Raw genomic sequence first — 15,243 nt, forward strand, 5'->3', positions numbered from 1 at the left:
CACAAACTTACTGCTGTAGTTCTACAACTCACGTCCTCTGATCTTGATTGGCCAGATGAGGATGCTGCAGAGGGCCATCGCTGCGGCAATGGCCACACCTCCTGTCACTATGACTATGATGTAATGGTAGAACCACACACAGGCTGGACAGCATGCTGTAGCACTAAAGGGAGACAGAAGGATAGAGTAATGATGGTTCCCATCTACATGCCTTTTAGTTTGTTTTTGTGAGTTGCTTAGTCTAAATGTCTATATTAACTGACTCTGTTGTATAATATTTTGTGTGTGTGTGTGTCTGTGTGTGTGTGTGTGTGTGTGTGTGTGTGTGTACTGACTGGCAAGGGTTTAAGGCTTGGATGATCATCACAGCTGCTCCATTAGCAACTTTATCAGTAAAACTCATTGCTCCATAGACAAATGCTCCACTGTGCTACAGAAAGAGAAGGACAGAGAGAGAGAGTATAATGTGAACCAATGAAACAATTACAGACCACCATGAGACCAAGAGGACAATCAGACCGTCATTACTAAGTTGTGGAGACTGAAAAAAGAAATGGCCAGCTCTGTCCAAAAACAGCTAATACAAACTAGAGGACATAAAGTTTCTGAAGAAACTTTGATGTGCTTGCCTTGCGAGCGCCTAGACATGTGTAAAGCGCCAGCCCTATGCTGTTTGTGGGTTGTGTAGTGTTGTTGCTCTTGCCCAGGCGGGGAGTTGAACCCTGGTCTCCTGCGTGGCAGGCAGAGACACTATCCATTGTGCTACTGGGGCTTGTGTGGGCGGAGCCAGAAATGAGGCTCTATGAAGCACACAGCATGAGTGATAGTGCTGCTTCTGTGAAAAATCACCTAAAAGTAGTGGTCAAACAAATGCTTCTTTGTCAATGATAGTAAGTCCGAGCAGAAAATAAAATGTACCATGAGAAAGGCAAGGCTTTGGGCTTTCAAACTGTGTCAAAATTATTTTCCAACTCCCATAAATGCCCACCTTAGAGCGAGTTGGAAAAGTGTGTCTTTCTGCTTCTCTCCCGAGACTTTGCATTTCAGATATAATGGGAGTCTATGGGGGGAGAGAGCTGGCACTCCTGCCTCGTTAAGTGTCACAGTGTAAAAAGTTGAAGCTACTTTGCTTTTGTATTTACATTTTTCAAAGCACAACTAGTTTTCCTACAATTTGATCCCAAATTTATGCATGTGCAGTGAAAATTGTGGCCAGGAGAGCAAGTTTAAGACAAAAGTTTTAGGCGAATTTTAAGGGCTGCTCCACTCTAGCCCTCAGGAATGCCACTCTAGCTCACGCAATACACACTCATTCAAAAGTCAGAGGCGGCTCAAAAATAACTCCAAACTTAAACTGTGTTTTATGGCAAACTAAAGCAGACATGATAAATTGAAGATGACACACATAAAGTTGAACATCTGCTGAGTCATTTAAGCTTTGAATGGAGTCTGTGAGCCAAAGAATGAGGGAGCTGTGAGGCTTTGAAAATGCATGAGTGTCTGCCGATTTCCCATTCTTTTTCTATGAGGGCAAAATCGTGATTTAAATTGTGAATTATGAAAAATCCCAAAGTCTGATCAGTTTGAAAATTGACACACCTCTTCATCTCCACAAGATGCACATTTTTCGTATTTGGTGCGTGGATGCAGGTCAAAAGCTCTGGGCCCTGGAGCCTTCTGAAGTTTTGGCCATTCATTTCGGATGGCTGGAATTTTCAGGAAAATTGGAATTTTGAGAATTCTGTGAGTCAGATTCCTTATAAAAGTAATAGCACACCTCTCCCAATGGGGCCACACATTTTCCCAATTCATTGTGTGGGCCTAAAACCAAAGCTGTAGGAGGAGTAGCGCGCCGAAAAAAAGGTGGAATAATAAAAATAATAAAAAGATTAAATATGCAAGACTTTAAGATGTGTTGCCTTTTCAAGGCAAGCACATAAAAAGAACTAGAGGATAGAAAGTTTCTGAAGAAACTTTAATGTGCTTGCCTTGCGCATGTCGGGTTACACGCAACATCACCAGAGCCTGTCTACTGTATTAGAGTTTCTCTGATATCACGTGCCTCAGCTTCAAAACAAACTGCTGCGTGCTGCTCTCTCTCTCTCTCTCTCTCTCTCTCTCTCTCTCTCTCTCTCTCTCTCTCTCTCTCTCCTCGCCGCTCTACACACATCCGTGATACTCAAAGACACGCGGTGGTTATGTCATGCACAAGCACATGCACGGTCGGGCACGCGAACGTGGATACGACGTAAATCATGCAGTCCTCCTCCCTCCGCAAAATCGTTTAATGCGAACGGCGGCATTGCGCAATCAATAATCAACCGATAATAATAATCAACCAGATCTGACGGGTGCGCCGCGCACACAGACTGTCATATAGTGTAGCACACTTGCAAAGGACGACGCTTACAAGGGCGTTGTGGTCGAGACGAGTTTACTCTCCATCTGTCAATCATACATAACAAGACACACACATTGCAGCCTGGTTCATAACCGCACGTGCAGCTCTTCTGATGATTACAGCCGAATGTAAAGAGCACGAACACAACAGGGAATCCAAATAAAAACAAAGGCGACCGTCATGTGCACTGTGCTACGACATCAAGTAAAGGGGGCAGACTATATTAGTTACATTTTGCACTCCATAATAATAAACATCACCCACCGTCTGTTGACGTTAGCTCCGGGTCGCGGGAGCAAGCTAAGGGTAATTAGCGCTTAGCGAGCGAGCTAGCCATAACAGTTAGCTTACTCACGTCATCAAATAAATAATATATGTCCTTCGTGAGTCTCTTTGATATGTCTCGCTACCCCACTCACATACACTATTTCACACACACACATTTCCATTAAACTAAACAGTCTGCTTACCTGTCAATCATACATCACAGAAGACGCACACATTTCAGCCTGGTTGATAAGTGCATGCGGAACTCTTCTGACGATTACAGCCGAATGTAGCCGAGCACGGCGTCTGGACGGACTGTAATTCTTGTCTTAGCGTGCCCTCTTGTGATAAGAACTGGTATCACCACAATAGACAGTTCTCCCTTTACCACAACTGAAGGTAAGCCCCACAATAACAGGTATTTCTTATTATGAATCAAAAATAAAAATAAAAATAAAAAGTAAATGGGGGCTCCGGCTGTCAGTTGGACACAGACGGAGGAAGTTACCTCTGAAACTGTCAAGGTAAATAAACACCCCTTAAATGAAACAAAACGTCTGTTAGTTAAAAGGAAGACATGATGAATGTATGTGTGTATTTCAATGTGACGTGCATAACGGGGGCAGTCGCGCTGGAGCGCGTTTGGGCTTGATAATGTGAGTGCAGGCCAACAGGGGACTGGGGAGGGGGGAGAGAGGGCGGGACACAGCCACAAAGTTAGTTTTCAAATTGATAACCCATCATAACCCTTGCTTTCAATATTAAAAAATGCCCCAAAAAATCCCAAAAGAATTATATAGATAAATAAAAGGTTGTTATGCTACCTGACTATTACTGAAGGATATTAGAACACATCTCAAAAATGTTCATATTTTTTTTATTATTATTTTAATATTATTAACTATAATAACATCTATTTTGTATATATTTACAGGGCTGCCAGTAGAGGGAGCTCACGCTCTTTGGATGTAAATGTAAATACAGTCACTGCCAAGTCCAGTATTTTGGGTATTGATGTGGGCAAACAGAGTTAAGACTGGAGATCAGTAGAGTGGGTGAAGACTGGAGATAAGTATCACATTCCAGCATATTTATTTATTTATTCATTTATTTATTCATTTAACTACCGTAAATCAGTCACAGTCACACAAATAGGCTCCATATTATTTCTTACCTTGATGCAGAATTAGTGTTGAAAGTTGAAAGTTCATAAGCAGCCAAATGTTGCCAAAAGCAGCCCAATTTTGAAGTAGACGCCCAACGTGATTGTTCCCTGCCCAACGGAATTAAAAATAGCCCAATCTGACAATCCTGGCAGGAGGAGAATTGAACTCCGCTCTCCACAATGAGAGGCTGGAGAGGTTACCGCTGCGCTACTGGAGCTCAGGGGGGCGGAGCCCGAAATTACTGTCTATGAAGCAGACAGGAGCAATGACACTGGTACTGGTGACAAGATCGCCGAAAACCACGGGTCAAACTACCGCATCTTTCTCCGCGATAGTAAACCATGGTTTAATTATTTTCCAACTCCCGAAAATGCCCGATTTACGGCGAGTAGAATACGTGTGTGCTTCTGCTTTTCTGCCGCGACTTTGCTTTGCCGATATAATGGGACTGAATGGGGGAGAGAGCTGGGACTCCCGCCTCGTTAAGAGTCGAAATGAAAAAAGTTGAAGCTACTTTGCTTTTGTCTTTACATTTTTCAAAGCACAACTATTTTTCCTACAATTTGATCCCAAATTTATGCATGTGGAGTAAAAATTGTGGCCAGTACAGCAAGTTTAAGACAAAGGTTTCAGGCGAATTTTCATGGCTGCTTCACTCTAAGTGTGACGTCACTCACTCTAGCTCTCTCCATTAGTGTGTATTGCGTCAACTTCGAACCGGAATTGCGTAAAAACGGAATGTCGGATCGGTTTGAAAATTCGCAGGTAGCTCCCTCTCCCAAAGACGCACATTTTTCTAATTTGGTGTGTGGACCTAGGTCCAAAGCTCTGCTCTGTGGAGCCTCGGGAAGTTTTGCCCATTCATTCGAATGGGCCAAATTTGCCACAAAAATGGGAATTTTGGGAATTCCAGATGTTGGATTCCTTATAAAAGTAATAGCACACTTCTCCCAATGGGGCCGCACATTTTCCCAATTCATTGTGTGGGCCTAAAATGAAAGCTGTAGGAGGAGTAGCGCGCCGAAGAAATTTGCAGAAAAATAAAATATAATAATAACTAGAGGATAGAAAGTTTCTGAAGAAACTTTAATGTGCTTGCCTTGCGCATGTCGGGTTACACGCAACATCACCAGAGCCCGTCTACTGTATTAGAGTTTCTCTGATATCACGTGCCTCAGCTTCAAAACAAACTGCTGCGTGCTGCTCTCTCTCTCTCTCTCTCTCTCTCTCTCTCTCTGTCTCTTTCTCTCTCTGTCTCTCCTCGCCGCGCTACACACATCCGTGATACTCAAAGACACGCGGTGGTTATGTCATGCACAAGCACATGCACGGTCGGGCACGCGAACGTGGATACGACGTAAATCATGCAGTCCTCCTCCCTCCGCAAAATCGTTTAATGCGAACGGCGGCATTGCGCAATCAATAATCAACCGATAATAATAATCAACCAGATCTGACAGGTGCGCCGCGCACACAGACTGTCATATAGAGTAGCACACTTGCAAAGGACGACGCTTACAAGGGCGTTGTGGTCGAGACGAGTTTACTCTCCATCTGTCAATCATACATAACAAGACACACACATTGCAGCCTGGTTCATAACCGCACGTGCAGCTCTTCTGATGATTACAGCCGAATGTAAAGAGCACGAACACAACAGGGGATCAACATAAAAACAAAGGCGACCGTCATGTGCACTGTGCTACGACATCAAGTAAAGGGGGCAGACTATATTAGTTACATTTTGCACTCCATAATAATAAACATCACCCACCGTCCGTTGACGTTAGCTCCGGGTCGCGGGAGCAAGCTAAGGGTAATTAGCGCTTAGCGAGCGAGCTAGCCATAACAGTTAGCTTACTCACGTCATCAAATAAATAATATATTTCCTTCGTGAGTCTCTTTGATATGTCTCGCTACCCCACTCACATACACTATTTCACACACACACATTTCCATTAAACTAAACAGTCTGCTTACCTGTCAATCATACATCACAGAAGACGCACACATTGCAGCCTGGTTCATAACTGCATGCACATCTCTTCTGACGATTACAGCCGAATGTAGCCGAGCACGGCGTCTGAACGGACTGTAATTCTTGTCTTAGCGTGCCCTCTTGTGATAAGAACTGGAATCACCACAATAGACAGTTCTCCCTTTCCCACAATGCACACTGAAGGTAAGTTCCACAATAACAGGTATTTCTTATTATGAATCAAAAATAAAAATAAAAATAAAAAATAAATGGGGGCTCCGGCTGTCAGTTGGACACAGACGGAGGAAGTTACCTCTGAAACTGTCAAGGTAAATAAACACCCCTTAAATGAAACAAAACGTCTGTTAGTTAAAAGGAAGACATGATGAATGTATGTGTGTATTTCAATGTGACGTGCATATCGGGGGCAGTCGCGCTGGAGCGCGTTTGGGCTTGATAATGTGAGTGCAGGCCAGCAGGGGACTGGGGCGGGGGGAGAGAGGGCGGGACACAGCCACGAAAATGTAGTTTTCAAATTGATAACCCATCATAACCCTTGCTTTCAATATTAAAAAATGCCCCAAAAAATCCCAAAAGAATTATATAGATAAATAAAAGGTTGTTATGCTACCTGACTATTACTGAAGGATATTAGAACACATCTCAAAAATGTTCATAATTTTTTTATTATTATTTTAATATTATTAACTATAATAACATCTATTTTGTATATATTTACAGGGCTGCCAGTAGAGGGAGCTCACGCTCTTTGGATGTAAATGTAAATACAGTCACTGCCAAGTCCAGTATTTTGGGTATTGATGTGGGCAAACAGAGTTAAGACTGGAGATCAGTAGAGTGGGTGAAGACTGGAGATAAGTATCACATTCCAGCATATTTATTTATTTATTCATTTATTTATTAATTCATTTATTTATTAATTCATTTATTTATTCATTTAACTACCGTAAATCAGTCACAGTCACACAAATAGGCTCCATATTTTTTCTTACCTTGATGCAGAATTAGTGTTGAAAGTTGAAAGTTCATAAGCAGCCAAATGTTGCCAAAAGCAGGCCAATTTTGAAGTAGACGCCCAACGTGATTGTTCCCTGCCCAACGGAATTAAAAATAGCCCAATCTGCCAATCCTGGCAGGAGGAGAATTGAACTCCGTTCTCCAGCATGAGAGGCTGGAGAGGTTACCGCTGCGCTACCGGAGCTCATGGGGGCGGAGCCCGAAATTAGTCTCTATGAGGCAGACAGCAGCAATGACACTGGTACTGGTGACAAGATCGCCGAAAACCACGGGTCAAACTACCGCATCTTTCTCCGCGATAGTAAGTCCGAGCAGAAAATGGATTGCACCACGAGAATCCTAAGGCTTTGAGCTTTTAAACCATGTTTAAATTATTTTCCAACTCCCGAAAATGCCCGATTTACGGCGATTTGGAAACGTGTGTGTTTCTGCTTTCCTCCCGCGACTCTGCTTTGCCGATATAATGGGACTGAATGGGGGAGAGAGCTGGGACTCCCGCCTCGTTAAGAGTCGAAATTAAAAAAGTTGAAGCTACTTTGCTTTTGTCTTTACATTTTTCAAAGCACAACTATTTTTCCTACAATTTGATCCCAAATTTATGCATGTGGAGTGAAAATTGTGGCCAGTACAGCAAGTTTGAGACAAAATTTTCAGGCGATTTTTCAGGGCTGCCTCCCTCTAGCTCTCAGGAATGCATGGAATGACACTGTAGTGCAACTCCATTAGTGTGTATTGCGTGTGTAATTCCGACTTTAAACTGGAATTACGGAAAAACGGAATGTGGGATCGGTCTGAAAATCGAAACTCTGCATCTTCTCCACAAGATGCACGTTTTTCTAATTTGGTGTGTGGACCTAGGTCCAAAGCTCTGGGCGCTGGAGCCTTCGGAAGTTTTTGCCCATTCATTCGAATGGGCCAAATTTGCCATAAAAATTGGAATTTTGGGAATTCCAGATGTTGGATTCCTTAGAAAAGTAATAGCACACTTCTCCCAATGGGGACACACATTTGCCCAATTCATTGTGTGGGCCTAAAATGCAAGCTGTAGGAGGAGAAGCGCGCCAAAAAATTTGCAGAATAATAATAATAATAATAAAAAGAATAAATATGAGCAACAATAAGATGTGTTGCCTTTCCAAGGCAAGCACATAATAATAAAACACAACAATAAGATGTGTTGCCTTTCCAAGGCAAGCACATAACTAGATGATAGAAAGTTTCTGAAGAAACTTTAATGTGCTTGCCTTGCGCATGTTGGGTTACACGCAACATCACCAGAGCCTGTCTACTGTATTAGAGTTTCTCTGATATCACGTGCCTCAGCTTCAAAACAAACTGCTGCGTGCTGCTCTCTCTCTCTCTCTCTCTCTCTCTCTCTCTCTCTCTCTCTCTCTCTCCTCGCCGCTCTACACACATCCGTGATACTCAAAGACACGCGGTGGTTATGTTATGCACAAGCACATGCACGGTCGGGCACGCGAACGTGGATACCACGTAAATCATGCAGTCCTCCTCCGTCCGCAAAATCGTTTAATGCGAACGGCGGCATTGCGCAATCAATAATCAACCAGATCTGACAGGTGCGCCGCGCACACAGACTGACATATAGTGTAGCACACTTGCAAAGGACGACGCTTACAAGGGCGTTGTGGTCGAGACGAGTTTACTCTCCATCTGTCAATCATACATAACAAGACACACACATTGCAGCCTGGTTCATAACCGCACGTGCAGCTCTTCTGATGATTACAGCCGAATGTAAAGAGCACGAACACAACAGGGGATCAACATAAAAACAAAGGCGACCGTCATGTGCACTGTGCTACGACATCAAGTAAAGGGGGCAGACTATATTAGTTACATTTTGCACTCCATAATAATAAACATCACCCACCGTCTGTTGACGTTAGCTCCGGGTCGCGGGAGCAAGCTAAGGGTAATTAGCGCTTAGCGAGCGAGCTAGCCATAACAGTTAGCTTACTCACGTCATCAAATAAATAATATATTTCCTTCGTGAGTCTCTTTGATATGTCTCGCTACCCCACTCACATACACTATTTCACACACACACACATTTCCATTAAACTAAACAGTCTGCTTACCTGTCAATCATACATCACAGAAGACGCACACATTTCAGCCTGGTTGATAACTGCATGCTGAACTCTTCTGACGATTACAGCCGAATGTAGCCGAGCACGGCGTCTGGACGGACTGTAATTCTTGTCTTAGCGTGCCCTCTTGTGATAAGAAGTGGTATCACCACAATAGACAGTTCTCCCTTTATCACAATGCACAAGGTAAGTCCCACAATAACATGTATTTCTTATTATGAATCAAAAATAAAAATAAAAAATAAATGGGGGCTCCGGCTGTCAGTTGGACACAGACGGAGGAAGTTACCTCTGAAACTGTCAAGGTAAATAAACACCCCTTAAATGAAACAAAACGTCTGTTAGTTAAAAGGAAGACATGATGAATGTATGTGTGTATTTCAATGTGACGTGTATACCGGGGGTAGTCGCGCTGGAGCGCGTTTGGGCTTGATAATGTGAGTGCAGGCCAGCAGGGGACTGGGGAGGGGAGAGAGAGGGCGGGACACAGCCACGAAAATGTAGTTTTCAAATTGATTCGTAAATAACTTAAAATATGCAATTAACCTTGCTCTTGTGTTGATTTCATGGTAACACCCCCGGTGTTAGGCTCAGTTTTGACCCGTGTTTTAAATCAGCCATAAAATACCAACAAAAAACAATTATTTTTCATCCAATGTGTTTCTTATCTCTTGGTTACCTTGTTACTTCCAAAAAAAATCCCAAGAGAATTATATAGATAAATAAAAGGTTGTTATGCTATCTGACTATTACTGAGGGATATTAGAACACATCTAAAAAACTGTTCATAATTTTTTTTTATTATTATTTTAATATTATTAACTATAATAACATCTATTTTGTATATATTTACAGGGCTGCCAGTAGAGGGAGCTCACGCTCTTTGGATGTAAATGTAGATACAGTCACAAACAGAGTTAAGACTGGAGATCAGTAGAGTGGGTGAAGACTGGAGATAAGTATCACATTCCAGCATATTTATTTATTTATTCATGTATTTATTTATTTAACTACCGTAAATCAGTCACAGTCACACAAATAGGCTCCATATTTTTTCTTACCTTGATGCAGAATTAGTGTTGAAAGTTGAAAGTTCATAAGCAGCCAAATGTTGCCAAAAGCAGCCCAATTTTGAAGTAGACGCCCAACGTGATTGTTCCCTGCCCAACAGAATTAAAAATAGCCCAACTGACAATCCTGGCAGGAGGAGAATTGAACTCCGTTCTCCAGCACGAGAGGCAAAGAGGTTACCGCTGCGCTACCGGAGCTCAGGGGGGCGGAGCCCGAAATTAGCGTCTATGAATGACACAGTTTGACTGACAGTGAGAGATCGCCGAAAACCACGGGTCAAACTACCGCATTGTTCTCCGCGATAGTAAGTCCGAGCAGAAAATGGATTGCACCACGAGAATCCTAAGGCTTTGAGCTTTTAAACCATGGTTAAATTATTTTCCAACTCCCGAAAATGCCCGAGAAACGGCGAGTAGAATACGTGTGTGTTTCTGCTTTTCTGCCGCGACTTTGCTTTGCCGATATAATGGGACTGAATGGGGGAGAGAGCTGGGACTCCTGCCTCGTTAAGAGTCGAAATGAAAAAAGTTGAAGATACTTTGCTTTTGTCTTTACATTTTTCAAAGCACAACTATTTTTCCTACAATTTGATCCCAAATTCATGCATGTGAAGTAAAAATTGTGGCCAGCAGAGCAAGTTTGAGACAAAATTTTCAGGCGATTTTTCAGGGCTGCTTCACTCTAAGTGTGACGTCACTCACTCTAGCTCTCTCCATTAGTGTGTATTGCGTCAACTTCGAACCGGAATTGCGTAAAAACGGCATGTCGGATCCGTTTGAAAATTCGCAGGTAGCTTCCTCTCTCAAAGACGCAAATTTTTCTAATTTGGTGTGTGGACCTAGGTCCAAAGCTCTGGGCGCTGGAGCCTCCGAAAGTTTTGGCCCATTCATTCGAATGGGCCAAATTTGCCACAAAAATTGGAATTTTGGGAATTCCAGATGTTGGATTCCTTATAAAAGTAATAGCACACTTCTCCCAATGGGGCCACACATTTTCCCAATTCATTGTGTGGGCCTACAATGAAAGCTGTAGGAGGAGTAGCGCGCCGAAGAAATTTGCAGAAAAATAATAATAAAAATAATAATAAAAATAATAATTTAGGATAGTAAGATGTGTTGCCTTTCCAAGGCAAGCACATAACTAGACTTTGTAAAGTTTCTGAAGAAACTTTGATGTGCTTGCCACCCTTGCGACCGCCTGGCCATGTGCTAAACCGCCAGCCCTATGCTGTTTGAAGGTTGTTTGGTGTTGTTCGAGGGCTAGAAGGCAGCTACTGTGGTCCGGGTATTGTCCAGGCAGTTGTGATCATCTTTTGAGTGATCACTAGCATGTCTCTGGGCAGCTGCTATGGTATAGTGGGTGGCTGCTATGGTGCTGATAGGTGGTTGCTATGGTGTTCCTGATGGCTGCTATGCTGTTGCTAGGCAGTTGCCAGGGTGTTCTCAACGGTTGCTAGGCAGTTGCTATGGTGTTCTTGATGGTTGCTAAGGCCTTGCTAGGCGGTTGCTATGGTGTTCCCGGTGGTTGCTAGGGTGTTACTAGGTGGTTGCTATGGTATTCTGGGCGGTTGCTAGGCAGTTGCTATGGTGTTCCTGATGGTTGCTAGGGTGTTGCTAGGCAGTTGCTATGGTGTTCTGGGCGGTTGCTAGGGCGTTGCTAGGCGGTTGCTATGGTGTTCTGGGTGGTTGCTATGGTGTTTCTGTGGTGTTCCGGATGGTTGCTAGGGTGTTGCTAGGCAGTTGCTATGGTGTTTGGGGTGGTTGCTAAGGCGTTGCTAGGTGGTTGCTATGGTAGTTAGGGTGGTTGCTATGGGGTTGCTAGGGTGCTTGGGGTCCTTGCTATGGACTTACATTAGTGTCTGGGGTCAGTGCTGGGATGCATTGGCTGCAGTGCTAGTGGCCCTTGAGACAGAATAGGAGAGATACAAAGCCGCGTGTGTATCTCTGTGTCAGTGAGAGGGGACTTTCTCCCTGGCAGGCTCTCCGAAAGTTCCGCCATTAGTGTGTATTGCGTCCGGATTTCGGCTTCAAACCGGAATTGCGGAAAAACGGAAAGTCGGAGCGGCTTGAAAATTGACATGCCGGTTCCTCTCCACAAACTGCACGATTTTTGTATTTGGTGCGTGGACGCAGGTCAAAAGCTCTGCGTGCTGGAGCATTCCGAAGTTTTGGCCAGTCATTGTCTATGGCCGAAATTTTCGGGAAAATTGGAATTTTGAGAATTCCGTAAGTCGGAATCCTTATAAAAGTAATAGCACACTATTCCCGATCGGGCCGCACATTTGGATATTTCATTGTGTGGGCCTAAAACGAAAGCTGTAGGAGGAGTAGCGCGCCGAAAAACGTGCAGAATAAGAAAATATAATAATAATAAGAATAAATATGCACAATAATACGATGTGTTGCCTTTTCAAGGCAAGCACATAATAATAATAATAAGAATAAATATGCACAACAATAAGATGTGTTGCCTCTCCAAGGCAAGCACATAATAAACAGAAGAAATATGCAAGATAATAAGATGTGTTGCCTTTTCAAGGCAAGCACATAACTAGACTTTATAAAGTTTCTGAAGAAACTTTGATGTGCTTGCCTTGCGAGAGCCTGGACATGCGCTAAATCAGCAGCCCTGTGCTGTTTGTGGGCTGTGTAGTGTTGTGGCTCTTGCCCAGGCGGGGAGTTGAACCCTGGTCTCCTGCATGGCAGGCAGAGACACTATCCACTGTGCCACTGGGGCTTGTGTGGGCGGAGCCAGAAATGAGGCTCTATGAAGCACACAGCATGAGTGACAGTGCTGCTTCTGTGAAAAATCACCTAAACGTAGTGGTCAAACTACTGCTTTGTTCTCAATGACAGTAAGTCCGAGCAGAAAATAAAAGGTATCATGAGAAAGGCAAGGCTTTGGGCTTTCAAACTGTGTCAAAATTATTTTCCAACTCCCAAAAATGCCCACCTTAGAGCGAGTTGGAAAAGTGTGTCCTTCTGCTTCTCTCCTGAGACTTTGCATTCCAGATATAATGGGAGTCTATGGGGGAGAGAGCTGGCACTCCTGCCTCGTTAAGGGTCACAGTTTAAAAAATTGAAGATACTTTGCTTTTGTATTTGCATTTTTCAAAGCACAACTATTTTTCCTACTACTTTCCAAAAAATTATGCATGTGGAGTGAAAATTGTGGCCAGGAGAGCAAGTTTAAGACAAAAGTTTTAGGCGAATTTTCAGGGCTGCTCCACTCTAGCCCTCAGGAATGCCACTCTAGCTCACGCAATACACACTCATTCAAAAGTCAGAGGCGGCTCAAAAATAACTCCAAACTTAAACTGTGTTTTATGGCAAACTAAAGCAGACATGAAAAATTGAAGATGACACACATAAAGTTGAAGGTCTGCTGAGTCATTTAAGCTTTGAATGGAGTCTGTGGGCCAAAGAATGAAGGAGCTGTGAGGCTTTGAAAATGCATGAGTGTCTGCCGATTTCCCATTCTTTTTCTATGAGGGCAAAATCGTGATTTAAATCATGAGTTATGAGAAATCGCAAGGTCTGATCGGTTTGAAAATTGACACACCGATTCTTCTCCACAAGACGCACATTTTTTGTATTTGGTGCGTGGACGCAGGTTCAAAGCTCTGGGCTCTGGAGCCTTCCAAAGTTTTGGCCATTCATTTCGGATGGCCGAAATTTTCAGGAAAATTGGAATTTTGAGAATTCCGTGGGTCGGATTCCTTATAAAAGTAATAGCACACCTCTCCCAATGGGGCCGCACATTTTCCCAATTCATTGTGGGGGCCTAAAACCAAAGCTGTAGGAGGAGTAGCGCGCCGAACTTTTGTCCAGAATAAAAATAATAAAAACTAGACTTTATAAAGTTTCTGAAGAAACTTTGATGTGCTTGCCTTGCGAGCGCCTGGACATGTGCTAAATCAGCAGCCCTATGCTGTTTGTGGGCTGTGTAGTGTTGTGGCTCTTGCCCAGGCGGGGAATTGAACCCTGGTCTCCTGCATGGCAGGCAGAGACACTATCCACTGAGCCACTGGGGCTTGTGTGGGCAGAGCCAGAAATGAGGCTCTATGAAGCACACAGCATGAGTGACAGTGCTGCTTCTGTGAAAAATCACCTAAAAGTAGTGGTCAAACTACTGCTTTTTTATCAATGATAGTAAGTCCGAGCAGAAAATAAAATGTACCATGAGAAAGGCAAGGCTTTGGGCTTTCAAACGGTGTCAAAATTATTTTCCAACTCCCAAAAATGCCCACCTTAGAGCGAGTTGGAAAAGTGTGTCTTTCTGCTTCTCTCCTGAGACTTTGCATTCCAGATATAATGGGAGTCTATGGGGGAGAGAGCTGGCACTCCTGCCTCGTTAAGTGTCACAGTGTAAAAAGTTGAAGCTACTTTGCTTTTGTATTTACATTTTTCAAAGGAGAACTAGTTTTCCTACTACTTTCCAAAAAATTATGCATGTAGAGTGAAAATTGTGGCCAGGAGAGCAAGTAAAAGACAAAAGTTTTAGGCGTTTTTTCAGGGCTGCTCCACTCTAGCCCTCAGGAATGCCACTCTAGCTCACGCAATACACACTCATTCAAAAGTCAGAGGCGGCTCAAAAATAACTCCAAACTTAAACTGTGTTTTATGGCAAACTAAAGCAGACATGAAAAATTGAAGATGACACACATAAAGTTGAAGGTCTGCTGAGTCATTTAAGCTTTGAATGGAGTCTGTGCGCCAAAGAATGAGGGAGCTGTGAGGCTTTGAAAATGCATGAGTGTCTGCCGATTTCCCATTCTTTTTCTATGAGGGCAAAATCGTGATTTAAATCATGAATTATGAGAAATCGCAAAGTCTGATCGGTTTGAAAATTGACACACCGATTCTTCTCCGTAAGACACACATGTTTTGTATTTGGTGCGTGGACACAGGTCCAAAGCTCTGGGCCCTGGAGCCTTCTGAAGTTTTGGCCATTCATTTCGGATGGCCGAAATTTTCAGGAAAATGGGAATTTTGAGAATTCCGTGGGTCGGATTCCTTATAAAAGTAATAGCACACTTCTCCCAATGGGGCCGCACATTTTCCCAATTCATTGTGGGGGCCTAAAACCAAAGCTGTAGGAGGAGTAGCGCGCCGAAAAAAAGGTGGAATAATAAAAATAATAAAAAGATTAAATATGCAAGATTTTAAGATGTGTTGCCTTTTCAAGGCAAGCACATAATAAGAAATA

General features: G+C 43.2%; 1 protein-coding gene across 4 annotated transcripts in view; it reads right to left on the reverse strand.

Annotated features, from left to right (window-relative positions):
* The window catches only part of LOC115374742 (major facilitator superfamily domain-containing protein 12-like), a 151,813-nt gene that overhangs the window by 75,542 nt on the left and 61,028 nt on the right, over positions 1-15,243 (reverse strand). For all 4 annotated transcript variants that reach the window (XR_003929652.1, XR_003929651.1, XR_003929653.1 and 1 more), the window contains exons 10-11: positions 336-430; positions 33-163 (exon numbers count right to left, since the gene is read on the reverse strand). Coding sequence is in view for 1 of the 4 variants with exons in the window: in XM_030073826.1 (XP_029929686.1) it covers positions 33-163; positions 336-430 (226 nt within the window). In the remaining 3 variants the exon portion in view is untranslated. The remainder of the gene's footprint in view (positions 1-32; positions 164-335; positions 431-15,243) is intronic.

Source organism: Myripristis murdjan, chromosome 17 (genome assembly GCF_902150065.1).
Source record: "Myripristis murdjan chromosome 17, fMyrMur1.1, whole genome shotgun sequence".
Taxonomy (NCBI): domain Eukaryota; kingdom Metazoa; phylum Chordata; class Actinopteri; order Holocentriformes; family Holocentridae; genus Myripristis; species Myripristis murdjan.